The sequence below is a fragment of the Talpa europaea genome (genome assembly GCF_964194135.1).
Source record: "Talpa europaea genome assembly, chromosome: 2".
Taxonomy (NCBI): domain Eukaryota; kingdom Metazoa; phylum Chordata; class Mammalia; order Eulipotyphla; family Talpidae; genus Talpa; species Talpa europaea.
This window is the reverse complement of record NC_140068.1, coordinates 13,684,036-13,707,781: the sequence shown is the minus strand read 5'-3', so window position 1 is coordinate 13,707,781 and position 23,746 is coordinate 13,684,036. Positions and strand designations below refer to the sequence as shown.

Sequence of the window (23,746 nt, the reverse complement as noted above, 5' to 3'; positions counted from 1 at the left end):
CGCCCGGGCGCCCGGCGGGGGCTCGGCGAGGGGCCGCGGTCCCACCATGTGCACCAACATAGTTTACGAGTGGCTGAAGGCGCTGCAGCTCCCGCAGTACGCGGAGTCCTTCGTGGACAACGGCTACGATGACCTGGAGGTGTGCAAGCAGATCGGGGACCCGGACCTGGACGCCATCGGGGTGCTGGCGCCCGCGCACCGCCGCCGCATCCTGGAGGCCGTGCGCCGCTTGCGGGAGCAGGACGCGGCCGCCGCCGGCCTCTACTTCACGCTGGAGCCGCAGCCGCAGCCCGCGCCGCCCCGGCCGCCCGCCGCCTGGGTGCCCACCGGCCGCCGGGGGGAGCCGGGCGGCGGCCCGGCCCCGGGCCCCCGAGGGGGCCCCCGCAGCCCGACGGCCGCCCCGCGCGGCAGAGAGCTGGTGAGCTACCCCAAGCTGAAGCTGAAGATCATGATCCGGGACAAGCTGGTGCGCGACGGCATCCACCTGAGCAAGCCCCCGTACTCGCGCAAGGTAAGCAGGCGCCACCCGCGCGGGGCGGGGCGCGGGGCGCACCTGGGAGGGGACGGGCGCAGCGCTGCGGCCCGAGCTGGGCAGCCCATGGCAGGTGGCCGCGAGGGACTGAGATGCTCGGGGTGCTCGGGGTTCTCTTCTGCGTGTCCTGCGCTCGCTCTGCGCGCCTGCTTTCCTGTGTCACCAGCGGTTGGGGACACAAGACCCGCACCTACATAGATGCTCCTTCTCCGCTGGGGCCGCGTCTTGGTGCGGGCTCTGGGGCTCTCCTGTCCGTGCTTCTCCAGGAGCAGAGAAAGGTCCAGGTTGTCTCTGGTGTTGGGTGCTGAAGGGTACCGAAAGAAGGGTTGCAAGTTTACATTATTTCCCGCCCTTCCCTTTTCTTGTTCTATGGCTGACCTTTTGGAGACGCTCCCGAGGGAAACTGGCAGTGGGAAATGATGCCCTGTGGCTCTCGGCTCCATAAAGTGGAACCCCGAGACTGTCGCACGTTTGAGAAGTGGACACAGAACGAACATTTTGAGGGAAAAGTTAACGAAACTCTTACCCGTGCACGACGGTTAAGTTCCTTCAGCTTGTGTGTGTAGAGAAGATCCTGGAGATCATGGGGTTCCCCTGCTTTTCTGTCAGTGGGGGGAGGGGTGTCACGCTTTTGGCTTGGTTTAGAGGAGACGAGGCAGTCCAGTTGTGGCTTCTGGGAAGCCTGGGTGGACTGGCACTTGGGAAGGGGGCACAGCAGCGGGTGAGGGGGGTTGTCTAGGGAAGGAGGAAGCTGTGTGGACTGGTGAGCCCAAGATCTAAGAGCAGGCATTCACCCAAGACCTGTGTCTCCAGCGGAGGGTCTTGAGGGTTGGTTTCTGCAGCAGAGGGCCCTGATTTGAAAAGCAGAGGGAGACAACCCGGGTCATCCCCAGCCTCCTGGAGTTACCCTGGAAAACAGGCTGCTCGGCTGGAAGATCCAGTGGAGAAGGCCAGGGGGACTTGATGGGGCTGCAGCTGGGAGGGGAAAATGTGGGTGCTCTAAACGCACACTCTCCTTGGCCCTCACCTTGCCTTAGAATCTTAAGGTGATAATGTCTGGGTGTAAGGAGGTTTAATCACGAACTTTGTGACGAGTAGATCATATCTGCAGGATGGGGATACAGGCTTGAATGCGTTATTTTGCTAAACAACTTGCTTGAGAAGAGAAATTTGTTTTATACAAACTCAGGAGGGTGGGCCTCAAGAGAGTTTGCCTCCAGGGACAGGTGTGCGCGGGTTACCTGGGTTACCTGCATGGACTGTGTTACTGAGGTGTGTCCCGTTCAGGAGTGTGAGGAGAGCTGGCTTTTCCTGGGCAAGTCAAGCCCTGGCCAGGAAGGGGTGCAGAGAGCAAGGGGTGTCACCAGGGCTTGCTCAGTCTCCAGAAAAGAGCTGTGCCAGCGACTGGAGGGCAGAAGAGAGTGTGGCCTGGAGGTGAGAGGGGTGGGCAGGAAGTCACACAGGTTGGCTCTGTTCCTTAAAAAAGACAGGTCTAGATATCAAACTTAGAACGCGGAAAGGGTTCCTCTTCCTCTTCGAGGATTCTGGAATATGTCACTGGATTGTACATTCTTGCCTAGATCAGTGGGTGGACGGTAGTGCGGATTATTGATAGAAGAAATTTCAGTTTGCAGAGGGAAACTGTACTTCCCATGTGAAGAATTAATTTAGTCAATGTTTATGTAAATTCCATAAGTTTGCTCATAAACTGTGTCTCATCATTGACTTCCTATACATATTTAATTCTCCTCAAACGGATGAAAGAATAAAATGGGGACAGAAGTGGTTTTCTTAACCACCTTTGTGGAAGTTCCACCTGGGAACTAAAACAATGGAGCTGACCAATCTAGTTATTTGAAAAAAAAAAAAAACAACAAACCCTCTTACTGTATGTTTTTGTAATTGTTACAAGAAAAACACCCACTGACATGGAAACTGAAATATACTGACCGTACCCCGAAATGAGCGGACAAGTTTGTGGTGCCAGCTCATGTGGCTTCTGCGGGCCTTGCCTCTTAAGTTTTAGATTTTAAATTGTTCCAGAACTTGTTATCTGACGCAGCTTGTTTCTTTGTAGAAAGCGCTGGGATCAACATGATGCTGTCTCTAGATACCCTGGCGCTGTCTCCATTAGACTGCGTCATGCTTGTTATGGCCACTTGGAATTCTGCTTGGGAGAGTGGGCCTCACATTACCCTGCCACTTGTTTGCATGATGGATCCCTGTGATGTTTTTGCACTTTGGTGGGACTATTAGAGGTTAAAAGTGGGTTATGTTAAAGGTGATCAAGGCAGGAATGGTGACTCTCTCACAGAGGAAATTAAGTTGAAGAATTTTCCCGAGAATCACCTGCTGGGATTGTGGGTTTGGAGCATTGGCTCCAACTCAGCTAATGTTTCGGGGTGCTGTGCTCTCTAAATTTTATTTTATTTTTGTGGGACCCTTGCCGGCGGCTGGGGAATGAACCGGCGCTGCAGAGGCTGTGGGCAGCCTCGCAGCCCAGCGCTCAACCGCTGCGCCACCAGAGGAGGCCCATCTCTAAATTTTATCAGCAATTCCCACGTCCCCTCCTAGGTCAGTTGAAATGTTAAGTTACAGGTACATTTCACTGTTTCCAACAGAAGCCCGTGCCTTTGTAAAACCAGCAGTTTGGCAAGGGTGCCGCTTAAAATGAAAAGACATTGGACGAGTCCCCACTCCTGCCATTTATTCAGCTGCTCCCACTGATGTGATTTCTCTCGGTGAAGTTGGGATGTGTTTTCGCAGGGTGTGGCGTAGATGAAGCACTCTATACATATTTGAGTATTTTACCAAGCTGCTCTCTGCCAAGTCTTCTAAAAGTTCAAGGTTGCCATGGTTGGCAAGTTGCAGGAGCCCTGCCCTCAGGGAACTGGGGATCTAGCAAGGAAAACCTGAGACCGACCACGAGGATTGATAAAGGGTGGTGATTGCTTTGATGGGGAGCACAGGTGCATCCAGGTGCTTTGATGGGGAACACAGAGGAGCACAGGTATGGACAGGTGCATCCAGCCTAGTTGGCAGGCTAGGACCTACATTTGGTCTGGAGATTAAAGGTTGGGAGGAAAAACCCGAGCAAGAGGTTGGTCCAAAGGGAAGGAGCGTTCTAGCAGAGAGAACTGTGTGTGCAATAGCCAGAAAGGGGAGGAAGTTTCGCGTGCTGTGGGCAACAAGAATTTTGAGGAATTTAGTCTGGCTGGAGCTCAGAAGGCTTGGAGGATATGGCCAGAGACGGAGAGACAGAGTGGCTTGTCCTTGATGGACTTGACGTTTTATTTAGGAACTTGGTCTGTGTCTCAAGAGGGCAGCTGCTGCTGGGTCCTGGCCGGAGGCAGTGTGAGCAATGAGGAGCCCGGGGTGGTGTCGGCAGTAGTTTGTTGGTGGCCGAGAGTGACAGCGGGGGAAGCACAGTGGCGGCAACTGAGAGGTAGAATGGACTGGACTCCACTCTGGATGTGGAAGGGAGAGAGGCTGGGAAAACCCGCAGGTTCTTGTTTAGGAATGTGATGTCATTCCTGATGTGGGGGTCTGGGGAGAAAAGAGCAAGCCTGGGATGGAAGAAATTACCTTCAGGTTCAAGATAACTGAGAATCACCTGCCCGGGGACTGTCCAAACCTAGCTGTCTAGCCGGCGATTAGAATTTGGCTGTGGAGCATGGAAGGGATCTGGGGGTCATCAGCCCACAGAAGCAGGAGCTGGGAGAGGAGAAAGAAGAGACCAGGGCGGAACCCTGGGGGAGAGGAACCTCCAAGGGAGGCTGAAACCTCCAAGGTGAGCAGAGCAGGATGAGGAAGTGATATTCCAGAAATCAGTGGAAGCAGAGAGGCTTCCAGCAAGAGGGCCCGGTCAAGAGGTCAGATAGAGGTCAAGTCAGACCACAACTGAAATCTGTTCCTGGGAAGCAGCAATCAAGTCATTAAGAACCTTCATCTGCAATTTAAAGCTTTAGGGGTTGGGGCCAGTGACAGGAAGGAGAGGAAGTATGCATGCAGGCAACTTTTATTTTTTAAGATTTATTTTTTTAAGAACAGTTTTCGGTTCACAGTAAAATTGAGAGAACAGTTCTTTCTTGTGTATTGAGCGCCTGTCCCTGCTAGTGCATCCCCCGCCAGAGTGATACTATATTTACAGCTGGTGAAACTACACTGATGCATTGTGGTCACTGATAGCCCGGAGCTACCTTGGGGTTCCACTCTTGGTGCTGTGCTTTCTGTGGGTTTGGCCACATGTATAATGGGGTGTAGCCATCATTGATGCTATTATCCAGAGTATTTGGACTGCCCTAAAAATCCTCTGTTCTCTCTCTAGTCAGCCTTTTTCGGTTCTCTAATCTCTGGCAGCCGCTGATGGTTTTACTGCTTCCATAGTTGCGTCTTTCCCAGAATTTCCCGTCGTTGGCCCTTTCAGACTGGCTGCTTTCATCCAGAACTACGCATGTAACTTTCCTCAGCGCCTTTTCACAGCTTGAGAGCTCATTGATTTTCACCTTGTGTGAGTGCAATGCTGACAACCTTTTAAAGAAGCTGGACTGAGAAGGTAGAACTAGGCCTACAGCAGGAGGAGGAAGGGAGATTTGGGGGCAAGTGAAAAAGTTTTGTGTTTTGTGTCTTCTTGGAGGATGAGAGAAACTGGAGCATGTCCTAGTGTTGGCGCTGGGGAGCCAGAGAAAGGGAGCTGGTGGAGATTCGGGAGCAAGGAGCCAGGCGCAGAGGCCAAGGAGGGCGGAGGGAATTGTGTGAGATGCTGGGAGAGAAAGAGGAATTTTCTTCCAGTGGGAGAAGTGCTTGCTGAGTGTGAGGTGGATGGGGAAGGTGGATGGGGAGACTGGAGCCTTTATAGGGGGACAGAGAAGAGCCCTCAGTTTTGCCATCCACCTGATGCCAACGAGGAGGGAAGATGGAGGGCTGAGAGGTTTATGAAGAGCACTGCATTAATATACAAGTGTTTTTATAGTTATGCCTCAGTGTGCACATAATACTATTGACAGGTGTTCATACTACATCTGTAAAATGTGTACTCGCCATTCATATGTCTGTACCCATGCCTATATTTATACTGGCTACCCATGATATTTTACTAAATCCTGAGTGATTTGACTTGTGAATGGGGTTTTGGTGGGGGTATGTGATAAGGGGGAGAAGGAATTTTGTTTCCTGGCTGACTTGGAGAAATGAAAAGTAGGCCCTAAGGTGGATAGTGGATGGGCGAGGCTTCTCAGCTTCTGAACCTGCAAAAGATCATTCTGCCACCTGTTACCAGTGAAAGCAGTTTGAGTCAGTATGACCGTCCTTAAGAGTGCTGCAGGAGTGTTAAACCTCACTCACACTCCAGTGTCAATTTAATCAATAAGCCAGGTTCTCCCTGGGTGCCAGTGGGTGTTTGGGAGAGATTACTGGGATGAAAGAATTTAGAGAGGCAGAGGAGGCTTTGGGCTTCCATGTGTGGGGCCAGGTAGAAGACAGGGAAGTGCTTGGAAAAGAGAGAAGTTGGCAAAGATCAGCTTGTGCTTTCTGGAGTTTTGCCTTGTTTCCTGGCAGAAACTGAAACGTTAATAAAAATTCCTTCTCCAAGAATTCCTCAACCTTCATGAAGTTACCAAGGAAGACTGGAAGCTGGCGAAGTTCAGTTTTCTGAATTCAAATCAGTATTTTAAAGTGTCCTCCACTTAGGTCACCAAAGGTCCTAAGCTTTTTGTCGCCCTATTTGAATGGAGAGAATGCTGCAGAAAGAACGATGGTGTTGGGGGGAATGAGACAAGAGTTTGGGTGGTAGCCTCTTGCTCTGGTGGCTGGTTTACTGTCTCCAGAGTTTCTACATAGGTGGACCCTCAGCCAGCCAGGCCTTTCACTCCATCGGTCCATCTGTCCAGCCAGTCATCTGTCCATCGGCCTGTTTAACAAACATGTAGCACATGCCATGGGCCAGACGGGCCCTAGGATTTCAGCAGTGCACTGAACACGACATGGTCTCTGCTTATAATTTAATGGACATGTATGTGGAGGACCGAACCCAGGGCTGACATGGAGTCATCGCTCCCTATAAAACTTAAATATTATTTCTACAGATGCTAAGAGTTGGTGAATTTTGCACTTAGGTATATTTCAGATATGAAACAATAATCAACCGTGGTTGAGTCTTCAGTATGTTTACTCATTAAGTGTTCTCCAAGGGCTGGGGATGGAAGGGCTCCTCCTGCAGCTCAAGAAACTTTGCAGCAGCGCCAGGACCAGGGGCCATCAGGGGAGGCCCCGCGCACAAAGTGTAAAGAGGTCCCCATCTCCAGCCTGTGCTATTTTGGGCCCTGCTGGTGAACTGGCTGCCATGAATAAACGACACTGTCATGAGATAGCAGTGATTTGCTGGTGTCGTAGGCAACCCTCAAATCGTACATTAAGCAGTCGCCTGCTTTTCTGGTGCTTGGTGCCTGCCCTCAACAGCAGTGTCCTGAGAGCTGACGGTGCCAAGCTCCCAAGCTCAGATGTGTTTTCTGTGAGTTATGGCTGCCCAGGGGGGGTCCATGTAGGTCAATTACTGTGCGCGCTCACACAGCTGCTCTCTGCTGACACTGCGCTGTAGGGATTAGGCTCTTGAACAGACGTCGGGTTCAAGCCCCAGCTCTGCTAGGTCACCGTTGACTCAGGCAGGCAATGCCAGTGACTGTCTGAATAGTCCTGTGGCCACCACACGAGCTAACATTCATGAGCATTTTAGCCCAAAATTCGTATCTGTTTCCTAGGGCTTCCATAACAAAGAATTACAAGCTGGGTGTGTAAAACAACAGAAATGTTTTCTTTCTTAGTTCTGGAAACTAGAAAGCTGGAGTAGGCTCTTGCCCAAAATCCTAAGGGTCTGCACTGTGATTTGTATAGAGAGGCCACAGAAGGCTCCAGACAGCTTCCCTTCTCCCACTGAGCCAGCGGCACCAATGGATCCACTGGACTCTACGGCCAAGGGCAGGGCAGCTTCTAGGGCAGCCTAGCCCTGCGGCAGAGCCTTCCTTTGTTCTAGGCCCCACTCAAAGCTAGAAGCTTCCTGGGTCCCTTGGTCAAAGGGCTGGAGTAGTACATGCAGATGAGGACTGCACTGCCCTCCAGATCCAGAGAGGCCCGTTAGGTGCCCTGCCTCTTTTTTTTTTTGTCATGGGAGGGACCAGATGCAACAAGTTATCTTCACCTTAGAAAGGATATCTTCCTACACCCTGAACTTTTCATTGAGGCAGAAGCCCCCTGCATTTTGGTTGGATTTCTCACCTTTCGACATGGGAAGATCTTACCAATAAGTGTAGAGTATTTTCTACTTCTCATTCACTAGGTCCAAGCAGCATCATGTCATCCATGTAATGGACTGATGTGATCTCCTTTGGGAGAGACAGGGGGTCATCAGCCTCATGAATGAAATTCTGCTATCAGGCTGGAGAGCTTAGAGATACTCGCAGTAGGACAGTGAAGGCGGATGGTGGTCGTGCTGGAAGCAAACTGCTCATGTGGGTGTTGATGTGCCCTGGGATAAAAGCTCTTTACAGATGAGTTGTCTGGCTCCTGGGAAGAGCTCACCTAGGTTCGTGCCTAGTACCTGGTACTAGCCTGACTCAGCCATTCTAGCCTCCCTTGTACTGGTTGAGCATCCGCTGTATGCAAGGAACCTCTTGGCCTGGGTCTCATTCCCGGTGATAGGTGTTTGGGTGATTAACTGGTGGTAGATTTTTAGTACAAATGCTGTTTCAGTTGTTTCTGCGTGACAGGGGATACAATAATGAAAATTATTTTTTTATCTGCTTTTTTTTTTTTTTTTGTGGGACCCTCACCGGCGGCCGGGGAATGAACTGGTGCTGAAGAGGCTGTGGGCAGCCTCGCAGCCCAGCGCTCAACCGCTGCACCACCAGGGGAGGCCCTGAAAATTATTTTTTTAAAGTAAACATTTCAGAATTTATAAATTCAAATTTAGGTTGTGATCCTCAAAACAGGCACTTGGTGATTACAGTGTTGCCATTTCTCAAAACATTTCTGCAATTCAGGTGCCTGCAGAATGCTCTGTAGAGCACTTTCAACGATGGCAAGGCTTCATTTTTTCTAAGGTGGATCTAGTTTGGGGTTAAACACCTCAATTAATTTGAAATCAAATCACACAATTAAGAGTCATTATATTTAATAAAATGTGGAATGGAAAATAGAATCTGGGAACACAATGAGTATTTTCTCTTTGGGGGGCATGATTTGTAAGCTAGTTTTGCATTTGATGATATTTATCTTCTTTTTCCTAATTTGAGGCCTTAAAATATGCTGTCAGTGTGGATCCGTGTTTGCAAATTGGCAATTCCCCCAAAAGACTTTAAAATGCAATAGTCAATTCTTTATCTATTTGCAAAGAGCAAGGGACTGATGACACTCTCCAAATAGATGGTGTGACATGCATGTGGCTCTGGAGGGAAGGATTGAAGTGAATTGCTGTGCTCCCTGGGTTACTAGGATTTTGGGTGGGCTCATGGGGTTCTGAGGGCCTTTCATTTGAGAGCACTCTCCCCACACTGCTGCCTAAGTCCTGAAGACTTTGTAATTATACTCATACTCCATCCTCACTCTTAAGTGGAAATGAAAAGATGCTAAGAGCCAGGGCAGCAGTATTAAGGATGCCGTCTGCTCTTAGCTAGATGTCTAAGATCTACCATGAAAAATAAGAAAGAACTAAACATTTGATAACAATGACATTCTTTTTCGATTATCTATGTGCACAGATTCTGGAAGACCAGAAATAGATTCTGAATTGGATTTTCTTAAAGTACGGTTTGTCAGGTGACAGGGACTCAAAGAGGGATGGTTTTTGAACTAAACAGGAGGTTCCCTACGGAATTTGGCAGAATGTTACCCCTGAGGAGTGACTGGACAGCAGGAAGCTGTCAGTTCTCAAAGTCAGAACCTGTGAGAGTTAGAATCAGCATCTAGCCATTGGCTCCAGCCAGTGCTTATTATTACTACGGGTATATGAGCTGAAAGGATTTTAACAGTTATTTTCTACTTAAATTTTTTTTTTTAAAGCCTTCTTACATCAGCCACATTTGGATGTGGGAAAGCTTGGGAGGTGTAAAAAGGGAATCCTCATTTTTGGTCAATATAAAAACTATTAAGGGCAAATAAGTGTAGATCATGCCAAAAGGAATTAAGTGTTCAATCTGTCTTACATAGAGACTAAGTGACATCTAACAGTTTAAAGAGATTTCATTACCGCTTCTAATTGAAATAAATGGACTGATGAGCTCTAAAATCTTACTGTTATGTTACCATAAAGTTATAAATACAAGCAAAATGAGACTGACTTCATTTAGAAAGGAAAACAATTGGTGTGTTTTCTGTATTTACCAAAATCATAATGAACAGATTTTCTAAATGTTAAGATGTTTTCCCAGAAACATCATAATTTTATAATTAGACTTAAAAGGTGTACTGACTGTTATTTCACACTCATAGGGTATCATTTTTTAACAACTCATCTCTATATGACAACAATGTTTTAACTAATAGTCTAAGAATAATACCCAATAATTATTTTCTTGATTTCTTCTTTGGTTTTAAAGCAAGTAGCAAATAATATAAGGGATATTTGGCAGTTTTAAAGTGTTCCAATTCAGTAAAAATATTTAATCTATGAAATGGAATTTGTACTTAACCAAAGTATTACACCTTACATTTTGTATTCTGTTTCACTGTTTTGAATTTTTTTTTAAAGATTTATTTATTTGTGCATACAAGAGCTGCAGTACAGGCCAGTGATGTGGGGGTTGAGAGGATTCACCAGAGATAGAGCAGCGGGGAACAGAACAGGCAGATTGACCGAAGTAAACTGCTGAGGGGAGCAGTGGGTGAGTCAGGAGAGGTCTGCTGTGCCATGTGGGTCGCTCTCTGGCCGGCCAGGGATCGAACTCATGCTGCAGAGGCTGCGGATTGCTTTATAGTGTGGTGCTTAACCCCTTGCACCACCAGGGAGGCCCTGTTTTGAATTTTTAACACAGAGAAACTCTTTCATGGTCACTTAGGAATAATAGAACTGAAATAATTCAGTTTTGTTTTCTTGCTTTTGGAAATCATGGTGCAATCATTGTTTATTTCAGACTTCCTGTTTAATGTAGGAATATGGATTGATAGTATTGTGGGACAAACAAAATAACTCACAAACTTATTCTGGTAAAGGACTTTTGTAGATAAGTCTGATGGTTGGTGCCTACTGTACTGCTAGGAGTTCTCTGAATTAGCTCTCCTGTGGCACATAATGCTTATGACGGGACAATAAAAAAAATGCTAACTTGAAGCTAATCTACATGCCTTTAAACATATACAGTAACTGCAGCAACTATAGTTTAGGCCAATAAAACACTTTTTCAGAAGGTCTGGTTTCAGTCGTGATGTCTCTGGTTATCTGTCTGTGGGACATGTTCATGATTAAAAGTTGTGTTTTGTTTTTAAAGATTGTTCATTACCTGCAAGTGGGGTGAACTCTATTCTCAGTCCTACCCAAGGAACATATAGGGAAATGTGAACATTTTAATTCAAGAGAAGTTCTTTCTTTTTTTTCTTTTTTTTTTTTTTTAAGATTTATTTATTCATTTATACAAGCACTGAGTACAGTCAGAAGCACGGGAGGGTGAGAGAATTCACCAGAGCCAGAGCGGAGAGCAGAACAGGCAGACTGACGAAACACATGACTGAGGGGAGAAGCTGGTGTGGCAGGAGAGGTCTGCACGCCATGTGGGACCCTCACCCGGCGGCCGGGGATTGAACCGGCACTGCAGAGGCTGCGGGCAGCTTCGCAACCCAATGCTCAACCGCTGCGCCACCAGGGAGGCCCAGGAGAAGTTATTTCTTCTGTAAAATGGTGTCACTCTATCTCACCTGGCTGCAATGTAAATTAAATGTGGGATACTTATGAAATTGCCTTGTAAACTCAAACTTTACAGACATAGGCATTCTTCTTGATAATGGACCAATCATTATATTTACAACCACATTTTGAAATATTTTTGATTGAAAAGTAAAGATGCAGAATAGAGAAAATATGGAGAACACTGAAGCAGATCAGAAGAAATTTAAACTGGTCTGTATTTTATGTTTTAATAATACACTCCATGTTCAAAAAATGCATTTATATGTTTTATACATATGCAATACAAATATAGTATTATGCTAAGCTTGGAGAAGGGTAAAGCTATTTCTGTGTCAGCGGATGTCATTTGAAAATGATTTTCATACTGAGACATTCTTAGTTTAACACCATAATGAATTTTACCATTTCCTACTGAGTTGAAATCTTACCTATGTTATTATGGATTATTATAATTTCTTATCTGAAAATGACGTGTTTGAGAAACTATTTCATCATTGGATTATATTTCTTAGATTGATAGTTTACATAACTTCATATTTGTGCCTTTATATTAATGGCTATTAATATAAATGATTTTATATTAACGATTATTGCCCATTCATGGTGCTTGCCTATATTTTTCTAGTGGTCTCAGTTGACTTCCAGTTGATCTGTAAGTGTTCCTTATATACTAAGAAAAATAATCATGCTTGTTTAGAGTTTACAGAGATTTTATCCTGAATGCGGCTTCCTTTACAATTTAAAAAACCGCAAATTTAAAAACCTTTCTATAGCCTACTTTATCAGTAATTTGAATTATTTCTTCCAGACCAGATGAATATAGTGGGTACAGAGATTTGAATTTGAATTATTTTTTTACTGTTTACTTGGACAAGGTTCTGAATCTTTCCAAACTGAGTTGTTTCCTTTATAAATATATAAGAAATAATATTACCTACTTCTTAAAGCTACTGAGAGTAATTAGTGAGTATATTTAAGCTTCATAGAACACCTGTGAATAGAAATCATTCAACACATCTAGCTCATAATTCTAGTATACACAACCTTATGATTATGGTCATGTGGTCAGTTGAAGATCAGTATGATGATTTTCTCTTAAATTGATAAGATTTATTCTGTTAAGAATACGTGTTCTTTCATAATTTCAAAAAGTTCTTTAAATAACACCAACACACATGCTGTGTTGTTCGGTATAATCATTGAAAACACTTTATCCAGTTTGTCATTGTTTAGGGTTTCCTTTTTGTTTTCATAGCTTTTATAGAGAATATAATTAATCTCTACTTTAGTGATTACTTTTATTCTTTATAAATCTCCTGTCACATAATCATTATTTATCTATATATTTCTAAGACATTTTTATTTTTATATTTAACTCTTCAATATGAAATTTATTTTGCCTTGATGTAATGTTCTAATGTTATATATGATCATACACAAAATTTTATTACATACTTTTTGGAGTTATAGCTTTTATTTCTGTGTTCTGGACTCAATTGCATTGACTAGAATTAATAGAATTGTTAATAATATAATAATAATAATAAGTTCTTGTCTTATTCCAGAATTTAATGTATAGTGCATTTTGCAAGTATTCTGCAAAAATTTTGCTGTTATTCTACCATTGGCAGAATTGTGTCAGTTTAAGACTTTGTTCATGATGTAAAAGAAAAGATTTTTTTTTTTTGTTTTCCTATTTTGGTAGGGATTTTTATTGAGAATGAGTATTTGATTCTATTAAATTAACAGATTTCCTAGTATTTTTTTATAGTATGTATTTTTAAAAATTTATTTACTTATGCATACAAGAGCTGGGGTACAGACCAGAGATGCAGAGGGGTGAGAGGATTCACAGAGACAGAGTAGGGAACAGAACAGGCAGACTGACGGAAATACACTGCTGAGGGGAGCAGCGGGCGAGACAGAAGAGGTCTGCTGGGCCATGTGGGTTGCTTCCCTGGCTGGCCGGGGATCGAACTCTTGCTGCAGAGGCTCTGGGTTGCTTCATAGTGTGGTGCTTAACCCCTTGCGCCACCTGGGAGGCCCCAGATTTCCTAATATTAAGACATCCTTACATAGCTGAAGTAAAGAAGGAAATGATGGCTTTTAAAGCAGCTTGAATGTGAGAAGAGGGACTTTGTAATCTTACTCCCAGATTATTAGATTCCTTTACATTACATCTCTTTTCTCTCATGAATAGTGTTTGCATTTACCTTCGGTTTGGTAACCACTTCATTGGATATTGTTGTGATATTATTACAGTTGACTTCATGCCAACAGCTTTATGAAAGCTGCAGATTGTCTGGCTAAGTACAAGAACGGGTGATGCAGTGACCTCACATTGTTGGAAGGCAATAACCACGCAATTGTGGGTAAAAGTTCAGTTTTTTGGTTTGTACAGAGATTTTGATTTTGAACCAGAAGGCACAGACTCAGAGGGAAGTCTAGGGGTTAATTTGAATCCTTATTGCTTTTATTCTTTCCACAGCACCCACACTCTCTTTCACTCAGTGCCCTTCCCACCCCATCAGCTACTCTGCTTCCTTGCAGCCCCCAACCCTAAGCCAGATCCTTTAGTGGAAAATATGGATGGGGCTGTTTGCCAGATGCTGTGTTAAATTGAAAACCCTTATAAAAAAACTGAAGTGGCATTCACTTTAATTTGAATCTTTGGTTTTGCATAGAAACAATAGCCGAGTGTGTCACAAATATGAAATTGGAAAACTCTATTAGAATATGATAATAAATCCTTGATTTATATTTAAACGTTCATTGACAGGTCAAATAGAATGCTTTTTTTTAAAGGTCATTGAAGCAGGGATTAAAGATGGGGTACAGAAGTGTTATGCTTCTGAAAAAAATACCTACATCAGGTGCTGAATTTAGCTGAGTTTGCAGAAATGGATGCACCCAAGCTTCCCAAGCTAGCCATCAATCATGCACTAGAGATACAGCCACTTTAAAGCAACCATGTATCAACACAGAATGGAACACTGTGTGTTATGAACTACTCCCTCTGGGAAACCCTGATTGACAAAAATAGTGCTGCATTAAGTAGCAGCAGTATTTATATGACCAGAAAGTAATAAACTATAGATAATCTTTAGGAAGAGAAAATATTTTACATATAAAAAACCACTGAGCAATTCTTGGGACTTGATTCCTACAGGGTATAGTTAAGGTGAAAAATAGCTCCACCTAAATGTGAAATAAAAAACCTCTACTTTTATTAGTTAATTGCATCCAAGGTCAGTGTTGTAGTCACATCATTTGCAAGGGATCTAAAGAAAGGATGGGATTAGTTGCTGTCTGGAATCACACAACAAACTCGGTATATTTCTGGCTTGCTTAGGCCTAAGCAGTAGGAAAAAAATGGCAGATATGCAAGTTACATCCCCTATTGATTGGAGTTGAGCCAGAAGGTATAAATAGTCATTTACTATTTTCAGACCTACTTTGTTACATAGAGGTGATGGAGAGTTGGAGTAAGATTGGACATTAACTTTGAGTTTTACTGCTATGTCATTTTAAATAAGAGTTTTTACTGCCACTGACTTGGGCCAAAGTATTTATTTCTGTAAATATGATCCCCTAACATGCTTATGTTGACATTGTGGGGCATTGGTCTCTGATCTTCTGATCACTTCTTAAAACATGGCGACCGTCATGTGGTTGAACTGCTGACAGCTGGTCCTGCTTTCTGACAGGAAGTGTGGTGATGTTTATCATCCCACTGCTGTGTTGGGGTGCATATGCTAGATTGTATAAAATTGATTTGTGGGGAAAGAGGTGACATTCTTTGGAAAGCTCCTGGTAGAGTGAACTCCACCTGTCTTCTGAAAACCTTTTGATTGTGTTCTGAAAATTGGGTTTATTCTTCATTCAACCATGTTAATTAGCTATGGATATGTTTGATTTTTCTCTGCAGGTCTGGAGAGCATATCTCTCTTCTTGCCTCCCCATAGAGTTGAGAAAGGTGACATTTTATTTTCCATTCCATCTAGGTTTACTTTTTTAGTCAACCTTGCACAAGTTAAAATAAGCTTCTTGCTATCAGTGACCTCTTCAGATTTAACATGAGGAAAGAGCTTAGAAATGTGTGAACTAGTAATAACAGCATTAGGGATAATGTTCAATATGGAGCATTATTTGTTAGTGCTTTTACTGCCTCATTTCACTCAATCCTCATAACAAACCTCTGAGGTAGATGTTATTTTTGCCATCCCTCTTGGACAGATGAGGAAAATGAGACATAAAGAGCCTAGACCCTTGCCTAAAATCATGCAATTAGCAAATCTCACTTTAAAACCAGATGTGTTACCCCAGAATTCATGCTCTTCACTGCTGTGCTGGTCTGACTAAAAGCATTGCTTTATGCACTTGGTGGCTGTCTACTCTCGGTAGGTGAAAATAGGTGTGGGGTAGGGTGGCTCTGTCCTGGAGGTTGTTGTTATTTTTATAAATGTAATAGCAAACTAGTGTATACTTCAAAGAGACTTGCTCATTTTTTCAACATGTATTCTGAATACTCACCAACAAAAGGAGACTGGAAAGAAAATTATATGTGAATTAAATTACTTTCATTAGGCTAAAGTTCATGATAAATTCAAGCTTCTAGGAAACTCAGTCCCAATGAGGGTCTGCTTTACCTTCCCAGTTCGGTACCACCTCTAAAAAGTCTAAGGCTGGGGGAGCAAAAACAGACTCGCTCACTTATTTGGTGTGGAGCAAGAGCACTGAGGAAAAAATCCTCTGTCTCTCTCGGGCTCACACTAAACACAAAGTGACTGGATCTTGTCCATTTTATAAACATTTGTATATTTGACATCTTGCTGGAAATATTTGTTGAGTGAATGAAAGCATAAAAGAGTGTAAGCAAAATCTGAAGAAAGGTGAGATGTGGATGAGCGAGGGGTTCAGCATGGGTTCATCCCACTGCTGTTTTGGGGTGCATATGCTAGATTATATAAAATTGATTTGTGGGGAAAGAGGTGACATTCTTTCCCCACAAGTCAATTTTGAACTCCACCTATCTTCTGAAAACAGAGGTGGTAGGATGGTGCAGAGGTATGTGGTGTAGGGTGAAGGGTAGCTTGGGTTGGGTTGTCCAGGGACTCTCCTCGACGGCTAAGGAGTTTAGAATTTACATCTCTGACATGGATCTGTCACCTATATTTGATCTGGAGAACTACCTAACCCTTCTCCTTCAAACTTTTACTTTCTTTGATGTCTTTCTCATTGCCTCCTTGGTGTACTTAACCTCTTTACCCAAAGGCACCGTGTGTGTGTGTGTGTGTGTGTGTGTACACGTGCGCACATGCATGTCCATACAATCCATCTTTGGGGCTTTGATTGAAAGAACTGTCTACATGGTGATCAATTAACTTTCCTATTTTTGTTGGTCAAAAGCATATCCTGAAACTAGATCAAGAACAAGCTATTCCTGAAAGGGCTGAACTTGGATTTAATTGCTGACTATTCATTTGCTAAGGTTGCCACAACAAAATACCACAGATAGGGTGGTGTAAGCAACAGAAAGATATTTTCTCACAGTTTTGGAGGCTACAAGTCCAAGATCAAGGGGTCGGCAGGATTCATATCTTCTGAGGTCTCCTTCCTGACTTGCAAATGACTGTCTTCTCACTGCATCCTCATGTGGTTTTCATTCTGTGTGTCTGTGCCCTAATCTCTTCTTAGAAGTGCATCATTCATACTGCATTGGGGCCCACCCAATGACCTTATTTACTGCAATTATCTCTTTGAAGTCTGTATCTCCAGTATAGACATCTTCTAACCTTCTGGAGGTTATGACTTCAACATAATAGTTTTGGCAGGGACCCAACCGAACTAGTAACACTGATTGGGGAGCTATTTCCATGTTCTGCCGCCTGAGAGGAAGTTATGTTTTAAATGATCTCCAGGGGTTGGAATCTGAGCTTGAATCTAAAACTTAAGGTGGCTCATTGACTACTCAGCTGTTGCGTAGAGAAAGTTATCCCTTCTGAGCGGCTCAAGTGACCAAATTTGGGACCAGTTCACGTTACAATAGTGTTAAGCAAGTTTGGAAAGGTTGAATGAACATCAATCCAGAGCATCATTGCCTGACATTTGCTGGAGACTAAACGACTAAACAAGTGCTACATGGTACATTTGACGAGATCCCAGTCTCTCAAGTGAGAACCACTGGATTCTGTCTATTTGGGTCTGTATGACCTTAGGCAGGTGGCTTAACTTTTCTCTGCTTCCCCTTCCTTATCTTTAAATCAAAGATAGTGTTTCCCAGACCTCCATGGTGGTACAGGGGTTAAGTCTCAGTGCTACCAAGCTATCACCAGCCACTGCAGCGTGAGTTTGATCCCCGGCCAAAGAGCTGACCCAGATGGCACAGCAGACCTCTCATGTCTCACCTGCTGCCCCCCTCAGCAGTGGATTTTAGTAGATCTGCCTGTTCTCTTCACCACTCTGTCTCTGGTGAGTCCTCTCTCTTCCCATACCTCTGGCCTATATCCCAGTTCTTGTATGCATAAATAAATACAAATAAAATGATAGTGTTTCCCACTTGATAGGATGTTTTGGGGGTTACATGAGAAAATATGTCAAGCACCTGACATAGTTCTTGCTACAGCGTAAGCACACAGTAAATTCACTGGTCTGATATGTATTCAGTGCTGTCTAATAAAGAGGAAAATGGCAGATCTCGTCACAAACATGTTAGTAGTAGAAGTTGGCAAATTATTGTTTTTTGTAGCCATATTTATAGATGCTGCAGAAATATTTTTTTCTCCAATTGGCAAGCATATATCCCCAATGGTTAAAGCATCATAAATACTATTTTGGTATCCTTATAAACAAAACATAATTTTCAATTCTTCTGCATACACCAGTGTTGTTTAGGAGTAGCTTCCCTTGGCCTTAATCAAACAATTTAACAGATACCAGTTTAGATATAACTTAAGTGGAGTTATATTCTAGCATTGAACATTTTTGTCTGTAATGATATAAATGTTGTCTTTCTTATGAAGTCTGCACAAATAAGTGCGGCTTCCCCCCACTTACCCAAAAGTAGAGGGTTCATTTTTGTAAGACTTGGGTATGTCATCTTGGGGAGTCTGGGAACAGTTGCCATAATTATCAGACCCAAATACTAACCTACAAAATCATACCAACTTGGAACACTCTACTTACAGACAGCTGAGGGAACCTGCATTTCTTTGTGCTCTTAACATACCTAGGAGGATTGGATGCCATTGTTGCAGCCTTGTAGTTAATGTCATAGGAAGCCTTCTTGGAAGTTTGATGAAGAATGAGCAGCATTGATATGAAATGTTGAATAAACTCATCAGTCATGATTTTCTTGGACCTTTTTACTTTCCACATACATCATTTCCACCTGCAGGAAAGTGGTTTATTCTTCATGCTTTTCAGACCACGACTTTACTGGTAATATGCTCATTTTAGAACATTTTGAAACATCCAATAAAACATGAATTGGATACTTATAAACACTTTGTAATATAAAGCTATTAAATATTATTATAAAATAATTCTTTCGGGGTTTGCCCAGTTCATACAGCAGAAAAGGTAACCAAGATACTTACAATTTGTAATGTGTGTTTAACATTTAATAACGTTAGTGACAAAGGTTTTATTAACCGAGGCAGCGAGTTGACAGGACATTTAAGAATCTCTTGTATAGATGGGATTCTCCTGCAGTTTTTCATGTGATGGTCTTTCTCCTTTAAAAAACAGATTTGTCTTTACCATATATGGAGGGAGAGCTTGTTCTAATATTTAGGTTTTCTTTTAAAAACTACAAATGGTCCCCATAGAATTTCCTTCCCCAAGGCACCCGTGCACCATCACCACAGTCCCCTGTGCTCCTCTCTCCCTCCCTCTGATCCCTCTCCCTCCTCCTCCCCTTCAGGATGTCTCTGGTTTATGATTGCCTGGTTTTGCTTTGTTGTGTTTTGTACTGTTATTATTATTTTTATTCTGATGTCTTACTTGGTTCCCCCATATTCCTGTTATAAGTGAAACCACCCGATGTTTTTCTTTTTCCTTCTGGCTAATTTCACTGAGCATAATTCCTTCTCGCTCCATCCACGTTGTTGCGAATGGCATGAGTTTATCTTTTTTGATTGCTGAATAATATTCCATTGTGTATATATACCACATCTTCTTGATCCAGTCATCTATTTTTGGGCATTTGGGTTGTTTCCAGGTTTTACCTATTGTGAATAGTGCTGCAGTAAACACAGGGGTACAGGTGTTCTTTTGAATCACTGTTCTTGTGTCCTTTGGGTAGATCCCTAGGAGTGGAAATGCCGGATCGTGTGGTAGCTCCATTTTCAATCTGAGGGGGTAGGGGGGGAAGCAAATATTTAGTCTAAAAAAAATTTAAAAATGTTAAATGTTAAAGTAAAAACATAAAAAATAATAAAAACTGCAAATGGAACTATCAAACAAACATATTAAGAGATTTTGCTGCAGGAAAAGAAATATTTGTTGTTCGTGTTTGAGATTTCTTTTTAGTAATAATTAACCTTAGTAATTTAATTGTAGATAGAGGTGACATGGACAGGAATCACATGAATACTAATGGGGGATGGTTTTGGGGGACATAGTAACTTGCTGCCCACATGCACATCTTACTTGGCATTTATCATGGAGCCGGACCTGTGTGTCTGCAGGAGGTGGGTGCAGACAGCGGTGTTTTTTTTTTTTTTTTTTTTTTAAGGGATAGGGCTTGTTGGTTCTCATTTCCTTCCTGCAGTAAAGTAGTAATCAAAGCAACCCCAGGTGCCCTCTGGGCCACCTAATTCCTTCCTTTCTCTGGCATCTTGGAACCATGCTGCTTGGCCCCAACCCCTGTCTCCAGGGCCACAACTGCCTTGAAATTTTGTTTTTGTAACTTTGTGGTTATTGTTGAGGGTGATGTCATTAATTTAATAAGACAGTGAGACATAAACCTTATAGGTAAAGGATTTACTATAAAATGCTAAGGATCACCAGCTGAAAGCAAGAGGGCAGGGTGCAAAGTGGCTTGGGGTGGGTTGAGGAATTAGTGAGAATTAGGGCCTGGTTAGTGGTTCCCAGACCTGGGAACAGGGCCTTGTTTTGGGTTCTGAGCCCCGGGTGTTTTGCATAATCATCCTTCTTTGCAATTTCTGCTATTTGATGTCTTAATCTGTTTTTCTGTGAACTACAGAATCATGGTACATGGATCCAAGTTAATCCACATTCACCTCTGAATGTGACCTACTTTCACTTGGAATTAGCCTTGCTTAAAATTGTAAACTACTGTCATAATTACAGCAATAGCATGACATATTAAATAGTGTTCTGTTTATAAAACATGCCTCCACAGTCGGTCCTTTCTGATTTGAGATGTCTATAGAACAAGACCACTAGATATATTTCATATATTCCAGGGTATTTAAGTTTTCAAAAATTTAAAAACAATAGTTTTGTTTTTTTACTTTAGAGATCCAAGAGTTTCTTTAGGCACTAAAATGCTCAATTTTTGCTTTAATGTTTTAGGAAAAAAACACAAATCTTGTTAATGGGAATAAGGTCTAGTCCACATATGAAATTTGCACTGAAGTCAAAATAGCTATGATTATGTAAATTGTAGAAGTGAATTTGACTAAGCATTTAAGATATCCTGCCTGAAATTGCAGTATTTAATTGTAATCTTAGATTATTAGCAGGATAATTGCTGTTTTAAGTCTTCTTAGATCCATAAAATGTGAAGGCAGGTTCCTGTCTTATTCATCTCAGCCCCAGGCCTGCTCCTGGGGAGGGCTGCCTGGATGGGATGCTTCGTAACAGAACACTTACCTCCATTTTCCTCTTGCTCATTAGCGTGAACAAACATATCAGCCAAAATTCATGTCAGAACTGTACTGGTTCCAGCATAGTTTGACTGCCAGTAGACAAATACAGCTCAGATCAACAAAGGCATTCTTTGAGAATCAGTTGGTTATCTGGAATTTACAGTCAGGGGTATTGAGTTTATGATTTTCATTTGAATTTTTTTTTTTTTTGGGTGGGACCCTCGCCAGTGGCCGGGGATCGAACTGGCGCTGCAGAGGCTGCGGGCAGCCTGGCAACCCAGTGCTCAACCGCTGCGCCGCCAGGGGAGGCCCCATTTGAAAATTTTTTTTAAGATTTTTTTTTTATTTATGCATATAAGAACTGGGGTGCAGGCCAGAGGTGCAGGGAGGTGGGCAAGAGGATTCACTAGAGACAGAGTGGGGAGTAGAACAGGCAGATCTACTGCAATACACTGCTGAGGGGAGCAGAGGGCGAGGCAGGAGAGGTCTGCTGCTCCATGTGGGTTAGCTCCCTGGCAGGGGATTGAACTCAGCCACAGTGGCTGCTGATAGCTTCATAGCACTGAGACTTAACGCTTGTGCCACCAGGGAGGCCCCAGATATTTTTAAAACTATGTGCTACTATTCTTTTATGTCAGTAGAACTTAAAATAAATGGATTTCATTTATTGTATATAAAAAAAAAAAACTATTAAGTGTGTGTGTGTACACCCCACTTCCTATGAGTCAGTTATCAGACATTAAACAGCAGCCCCCTGAAGAGGCCAGGTTATCAGAGTTGCTTCTAGGACCTTGAGGAGTGCAGGTTAGTATGTTCTGAGCTGAGATTTGAAGGAATGATTGTGTTTTACCCCCTACCCTGTCTGCACCTACAATGCAGCTTGGCTGTGGGCGTGGTCAGGCCTCAGGCGGTGCTGCCAGTGGCAAGATCTGCACATTCAGAGATCCAGACCTTCCTTGCAACCTAGCAGCAGAGCCAAGTCTTGTGGGGCATGAAACTTCTAAAACAGAGGGGCTCTTAAAGGAACAGAGTGCACAAGTAGATAATAGGCCTGCAGAGGCGCCCAATTAGAGTTCTTGGAGCTTCAACCTCATTCTAGATCTGCCTTCAGTCAAACAAAGGGAGCATTTAAGAGAACAAGCCAGCTTTCTGGTTGAGATAGGGCGATAAACAAAAGGATATATTTTTTTTTTTATTTTTTTTTGCAGTGACTTGGTTTAAAACACTGTATGATTCAGAGGTTTAGAGTCACGCCCCGTCAAGTGTTTGTTACTACACTACACCCAGGACAAAGCATCTGTCATCCTTCACCATAGTCTGCTGGGCATCTGCCACACTGTTCTCCCCACTTTGTCTCTCTAGTTGTATGAGCATCAGTGGTAGCAGAAGGCTGAGGGAGTCTCTGTGGATTCTTTAGATGAGGTGCACAGAGAAACAACTAGCTGTGTGTGTGTGTGTGTGTGTGTGTGTGTGTGTGTACATCTATCTACATCTGTATGTGTATTTCATTTCTATAACTCCGTCTATTAAAAGATAAAGAGATTGTTGTCTATTAAGGAATTGACTCATGTACGAGTAGGGGCTGGCAGGTTCTAAACCTGCAAGCAGGCTGGTCAATAGTCTGGAAACCCAGGGAGAGCTGAGTTCAAAGCCTGCCTGGAGACAGAATCCCTTCCTTCCTTCTCGCGCAAGGGCAGTCTTTGCTCTTCAGTCCTTCAGCTGATTGCATGAGGCCCACCCACATCCAAAGTCTTCAGTATCAAGGCTGATCATACCTAAAATAGACCTCATGGCAACATCTAGACTGTATTGGACCACAGAGCTAGACATTGGAGCCCCAGCCACATTAAGCCCCGGTGCAAGTTGTCGGCCTGGACCACAACCTGGAATGTGGAGGGCTTGTCACCTCTCGCTGCCGTGTGGAGATGGTCTGCCACAGCCTGAAGGAGGAGGAGGACTCGAGCCAGACAGGACAGTCAGATCACTGCCCTGCCGTTAACCACTCTGGCTTTGGACCCTGAGAGAGGTGAACTCTTCACCTTTCCAGTCTGAGTTTTCTGCTGGAAAAATGAGAGCGTTTGTCAAGATGTGCCATGTCGGAGATGAAAGGACGGGGGTTTGCCATTTCTTTTTTTCTCGTGGAAACATTTCAAGGAAAAATCACAGAAGGAATCCCAATCCCCAAGGCAGAGTTAAAAGTAGCCTGTCTTGTTGAAAGGCCAGAGGGGTGACTCTGAGGAGAGTGGTTTGAGAACCACTGGCTGGGTCATTTTTTTTTTTTTAAAGATTTATTTATTTATACATGCACTGGGTACAGTCAGAAGCGCGGGAGGGTGAGAGAATTCACCAGAGCCAGAGCGGGGAGCAGAGCAGGCAGAAGGACCGAAATACACTGCTGAGGGGAGCAGCGGGCAGCAGGAGAGGTCTGCGCGCCATGTGGGGCCCTCACCCCGTGGCCGGGGAACTAACCGGCGCTGTAGAGGCTTC

At 43.6% G+C, this 23,746-nt stretch overlaps 1 protein-coding gene across 1 annotated transcript in view; it reads left to right on the top strand.

Moving 5' to 3' along the window:
• Window positions 1-46: 46 nt before the first annotated feature.
• Window positions 47-23,746, top strand: part of SAMD5 (sterile alpha motif domain containing 5) — a gene marked incomplete at both ends in the record, with an annotated part of 45,226 nt that continues 21,526 nt past the window's right edge. Inside the window, one exon of the mRNA XM_084228840.1 lies at window positions 47-511. Within this exon, the coding sequence (XP_084084966.1) occupies window positions 47-511 (465 nt within the window). The remainder of the gene's footprint in view (window positions 512-23,746) is intronic.